Here is a 6,000-nt window from a genome sequence, read left to right on the forward strand (position 1 = left end):
AGCCACACCAGCCAGGGCAAGGTGGCAGTATCTTCCAGCTCATTTCATGAGGCTGAAGCCACACTCTAGGGTTCTTCTTCAAAATAGAGGTCCCCAACCAATGGAATTGGGGATCAATCTGGGGGATTCCCCGTACAAACTGCCATTTAGGCTCTGTGGTATCTCCTCCCCCTTTTTCCTTTTCCTGTCCCTGAAAACAACAGGTGCACTCCCAATACCTGCAGTGTGACAAGCTGCAACTAAAACAAGGGGCAGGGGTCTTGGGCAGCACAAAAGACCGGCTGCAATCAGGACATCACATCGTTCATTTAGTCAGTGGAAGAAACTACAGTCCCGCCTGCTGAGTGAACCAGGCCGGAGAATACAGAATAGCCACAGGGTAACCCTGAAGGAGCAGAGGCCCCGCCTCAGCCTCAGAGGGCCAAATCCCTGCCCTCCAGAAATCTAGCTCTGAGTCGCTGGACCACATTTGAGCTATAGTAACTCATGAGCAGATGGACAACTACTCCCCAAAGAATTCTAAGGTTCTATAAGCCCTGGGCTCAGGGTAAGAAACAAGGACAAAAAACACCACTCAGTTCTTCCCTGGCCAAGTCACTCTTCCCTACGGAAGAATTCTGAGAAACAAATACTGTCTCATGATTTACTACATTTACCCCTGACCTTGACCTCTCTGTCCCATTGCCCCATAGAGAACCAAAGGAAGGAGGAAGAGAGAGGGTGGAGGGAGAGTGGGAAGGAGAGGAGGGCTGATGGAATGAAGGGTAGAAGGAAGGCACTTCTGAAATGACCCAGCAGCTAGGTGCCGAGGGTGGACATACAGGTCTGCCCTGGAGATGTGCAGGTTTGGTTCCAGATTACCGCAGTAGAGCAAATACCACAGTAAAGCGAATCACAGGGACTTCTTGGTCTCCCAGTGCACACTGAAGTTATGTTTACACTATACCACAGTCCATTAGGTGTGAAGTAGCATCATATATATATTTTTAAAGCAATGTATATACCTTCATTTTTTAAAGTTGCTAAAAATGCTAGCCATCATCTGAGTTTTCAGTTAGTTGAAGTCTTTTGACTTGTGGAGGATCTTGCCTTTAATTATATATTTGTGCAGTGCAATAAAATGAGGTATGACTCGTGTGTGTGTGTGTGTGTGTGTGTGTGTGTGTGTGTGTGTGTTGGCCTTTGTGGGCTCCAGTTTACCCCAAGAAGCAAGACAATCTGGATCACCCTTGTGGTAGAGGACGGTCGGTTGCAAAGAGAAAGAAGGACATCCAGAAGAGATGAGCCCCCCAGATTACACGCTTTGGGACGGGGACTTGGAGGAGAGCTGTAAGTGAGGAGGCAGCGAGCATCTTGTGAATATCAGGATATCCAGGGCGGCGTGAGGGAAGTATGACAGGATGACCCCTGACCCCTGACCGCTTAGACATCCATCCTCACATTAGCAGCAGCATATGTATTCCTTCCCCCATAATCTGCCGACAAAGCACAGTACCCAGGCGCTAGCCCTGCTCCTCCAGGCTTTGGTCGCTTGCTTTCTGAGTTTTCTTGGATCGCCATTTTTGTCCAATTGTACGGGTAGAGAAATGAGGAGGAAGTGGGAAGGGAAAGGTTAGCAACCTGCATCTCCCGAGAAGTGATTGTGGAGCCCCAGGTCCTCCAGGGGAAACCCTGAATTCTGAAGCCTAACCTCACCTTGTCCCCCTGACCCTGGGACATCAGGCAAACTTGACAGGAGGGAGGAAGGCGGGACCCTCCTGCAGTCCTCCAGCCCAGAGAGTCCATTAACACCAACAGTGACCAATCTCTCTAAGGGAGCAGGTGTGGCTTGGTGCATCCTGATGCCCCTGGATTCCCCTTTTCCTCTTCCTGCCCCACAGCAGAAGGCTCACCTGTGCTTCTCAATGAGACTTGGGTAAGGGTGGAGTGCCAGAGACCACTCAAGAGGGTCTGGTATGAGTTCAAGTTCAGCTTCTGCTGTTACTTTGGGCAAGTCCCTCAACCACCCTCTGCCCAGTTGTAAAATGAGGGCTTTTCACTTGCTTCCTGTAATTTGAAAAGGAATTCAGAATATCCAAAAAAAAAAAAAAAAGACATTTCCATGTCACAAAGACCTGGGGAAATGACAGTGTCCTGCTAATTTCAGAAGCCCCTCTTCTACTTCCAGGTAATCCAGTGAACCCTTCTGCTCCTCCCCAGCCTTATCACTAGGAGCCCGACAAGACAAAGCAAGTGCTTCATTACCCTGCAAGGTTACAGCCCTGATTGTTGTGGATGAGGTCAGTAGCAGGCAGTAGCTTCCAGAACTCCCTATCGGTATCACTCACATCCTGTTATCTCTGGAGGCCTGGACAGAATCCCAGGTACAGGTGTTTGACAGCATTTAACAGAATGCCCACATGCCTAGTGGGGGGAACCCACCTGGCTCCGCCCCATGGAGTTCCCCTGTTCAGCCAGGAGGCACACGCCCCCCAAACCAGGTTGCATACCTCTGCCCATACCCTGTGAAGAAGTCTGCTTCTGGTCCTGAATGTAAGAGCCTGAATTCCCATTCCCCCACTTACTAGCTGTGTGACCTTGGGTGAGGGACTTAATCTCTCTAAGTCACAATTTCATCTTCAGTCCAACAGGGGTAATAATAGCACCCACCTCACGAAGCTGCTGGGTTGATCAAATGCATCAGTATGTGTCAAGTTCTTAGAACAGTGTAGCGAGCACTTAATTAGTGTAAGTTATTATTATTTAATTCGACTTAACTTGAAAACTGTCATTTCTTGTGAGTCTTGGGAAATGCAGAGGTTTCCTTATTAATGTTCTGTGACAGAAGATGAGCCATCTTGGGTTGGAGGGAAGGTGCCTATGTTAGACCCAAATTAGAATTTTCATTGAAGCGGCTTCTTGGTTTTTTGTCACCAGAGGTAGGTGGGATGGGGAATTTTCAGGTTGATTCTGAATCCAGGACTTCTCCAACAAAGCTGGACTTGTCAAAAAGTAGATCTATCTAGCAGTGTTGGGAGGCAGACAGGTCACCAAATAAAAGAGGACTGTTCCAGCACACCTACACAGTGGCCACGCTACCTCCAAAGTACTGAGGACATAAGCTACAAAGACTCTCTCATATGGATACAAGCAGGATTTGCTGGTGTCTGGGGAAGACTATAAATTAGCTGGTTGCTGTTCACATCAGAGCCAAGCAGGGCCCATTCAGTTTTTAATCTGGACCAATTTTCCGGATCAAAACCTAGTCTTTCCAAGGGATGTAAATGAGCCCAGGAGGAAAATTCCCCCCCTGAAGTTTATAATGTAGCTGTCATTTTAACCTGAGTAGCTTTCCAACCTGAAAGCCAGTGTCTGGATGGAATTACAAAGTAATGAAAAATTTGTCTAGGCTGAACATAACCCAAACACTCCTTCTACCTCAAATTTGACGTGTTTAATATGTTAACACGTTTAACAGGTGGAGTTTCCAGGATCAAAACCCCATCTATGCTTCTAATAAAACCAAAGAGGCCAAGATGGCATATCTTTTCATGGCATGAATATCAGAATGAGACTGTGGATGAACTAGGTAGAAAAAATTTCTAGGAGAGAAACTACCAAAAATAAGAAAGGAAATATGGTGAATTGTATGAGCAGTGTTATACAGCAGGCTTTTGTAAAATGCTTTGCAAAAAAACCACAAAAAACTGCTTAAATGATTGAAATCTATCCTTAAAAGAACATTGTACACACCATTGATGTTTAAGAACTACAGACAGAACTAGTTCAAAGTTGTGACTAGATGTTTCTAGGTGAATAAACCAGTAGAGTGTAATAATTGATCATGATGGGGTTATCTTAAGGATGAATGTTAGAAAGAAACCCTTCACGGAAATCCTGATAGATGTACGCATGTGTACATCTAAGAAAAGAAATTAATATAATATTGGACTGCTGCTATTATCTTCAAAACGGATTGAACTGAGGAAATAGAAGAATAGAATAGCTAATAATTTAAGTATGGTGCAGGTCATGATAATGCTCTAAGTGCCAAGGCAGGAAGCAAGGCACAGGTGACAGTAGACAGAGTTTGAAGAGTGGGTGTCTTTCAGAGCTGAAAGGCAGCAAGTCACATTTCCAAACTGAGAGGTCCTTGAACAGCAAATATAGTTAGGCAGCCATATGGAAATCTGCCAAAACGATTTTCTTTGCCCTCTTGATAAATGTCCCCTGGTTTGTCTCTTTCTTATAAAAACATTATTTGTGAAGACAAACTGCACTTTCTGCAAAAGTTTTGCAGACTGCATTCAAATAAAATTACATTGTTTTCCATTGTTCATAAGATATAATTAATCCCATAAGACAACCTTGCTTACAAAGTAAACTAAGACAAAACAGATTTTTCAGAATTCTAAATATAGTGTCAGCAAAGAAGAATAAAAATCGTTACTCGGGAAACAATGGTTAGAACTTCATTGCTTAGAATGTTCTACTTTGAGTAATCTCACAACACAAGCCCAATCAAAGTAAACACGAGTACAGGAAGACTTTTTACCAGTGTAACTAGAGGAAATGCAAGCTGTGTTTCAGGTTCTCTCCAATTCTTTCTAATAGCCTACAACCCATGCGCTCTTGTTTAAATCTCAAAGCAAAGGCAGGGGTTCAAAACGGGATAGAATTAACCCCCTGGGTCCTTCTTTCTGAGAAAGTGGTCCCAGAGTGAAAGAGAACGCTGCCATTAGACGCCACATCCCTACACAGTGCGCGGCAGGACCAGAGATGAGCACAGGGGACTCCAGGCAAACCTTCAGACACTTAACAGGAAATGGCTGGGCTCTGGACAATGTGAATTCAATAAGATGTTTGGAGACACAGGAGGAGCTGTTTGTGCAGAATTGCAATCCTCTGTAATTGAGACAGCATGATCGCCACCCCCAGCTCTTAGCTCTCTGCGATCAAATGCAGAGCGTCTTCCACCTCTTCCGTGTCTGTGTAATAGATCATCTGTTAACAAACAAAAATCCCTGGGACCGCCTGGTCTGGGGCGGGGGTTGGGGTGGGGGACTCACGTCTTTTCTCAGCCCTGGGCAGAGGTGAACCCGGCTAAACTGACGCTGGTGAGGGGAGAGAGAGGCGGTGCTGAGACCGCTTTGCGTCCTCACCAGGGACCGGGACCAGGAGCAGGACCCGGACCCGGGCACGCCGGGCGCGGCTGCCCCGCTGCACCCCAGGCGCGCTGAGCGTGTTACCTGGTTTTCGGAGAGCTTCTCCAAGAGACACAAAGCCGTGTCCGAGGCAGAAAGCCAGGAGCGAGAGCCGGAACAAGATGCCTTGGATTAAATCCATTTCACCGCGGGCGCTTGCAAAGTTTCACCAAGTCCCGGGCGCACAGGAAAAGGGCGTCTCCCGGGGGACGTGTAGGACGCCGGCCCCGCGGATCCCCTGGCCGGGGTGAGGGGGTGGGGGGCTGCAGGAGCTGGACCAGCAACCACAGAGGAGTCCAAGGAGGCAGGGCAGCAGCCGGGAGGTCGGTGTGCGGGAGGGAAGCCGCCTGCCAGCGGCAGGGCTTTTCGGGGGGGGGGGGGGGCGGCGGCGAGGGAGGCCGACTGGGAGGGACCCGCCGACCGCGGAGGGAGGGAGGGAGTCTGGACCCGCCCGGGGATGGAATTACAATCCGGTGGGAGTGAGAGGGGCAGGCTCTGAGACAATTTACTCTTCGCCCACCTCTGGGGCACACAGCCCGCCCATCACTCCCTCTCACGACCCCCAGCTCCACCCTTCCATGCCGGTGACCTAGACTGGGGAACTAGGGGGCACCTTCGACCACTAGAGACACAGGGTAGGAGTTCAGTGATGGCGAATCCAAGACCTTCGGCCGGGATCCTGACCCTGAACTACAGTGGCGCCTGCCCCCTCCCCTGGCTGTACCCCATTCCTGCCGCTCCGCTCGAGGTGGCGGCCACCCAGCCTGGGACCTTCCCCCACACCTCCAAAGGTAGCTCTGGTCAGTCCAGCGCTCTT

The 6,000-nt window shown here is 48.7% G+C and overlaps 1 protein-coding gene across 1 annotated transcript in view; it reads right to left on the reverse strand.

Moving 5' to 3' along the window:
• The window catches only part of EGFLAM (EGF like, fibronectin type III and laminin G domains), a 135,415-nt gene extending 129,888 nt beyond the window's left edge, over nt 1–5,527 (reverse strand). Inside the window, exon 1 of the mRNA XM_090276163.1 lies at nt 5,229–5,527. Within this exon, the coding sequence (XP_090132289.1) occupies nt 5,229–5,325 (97 nt within the window). The 5' untranslated portion in view covers nt 5,326–5,527. The remainder of the gene's footprint in view (nt 1–5,228) is intronic.
• Between the last annotated feature and the right edge of the window lie 473 nt (nt 5,528–6,000).

Source organism: Furipterus horrens, unplaced genomic scaffold (assembly GCF_987537825.1).
Source record: "Furipterus horrens unplaced genomic scaffold, mFurHor1.1.pri manual_scaffold_5, whole genome shotgun sequence".
NCBI classification, from domain to species: Eukaryota; Metazoa; Chordata; class Mammalia; order Chiroptera; family Furipteridae; genus Furipterus; species Furipterus horrens.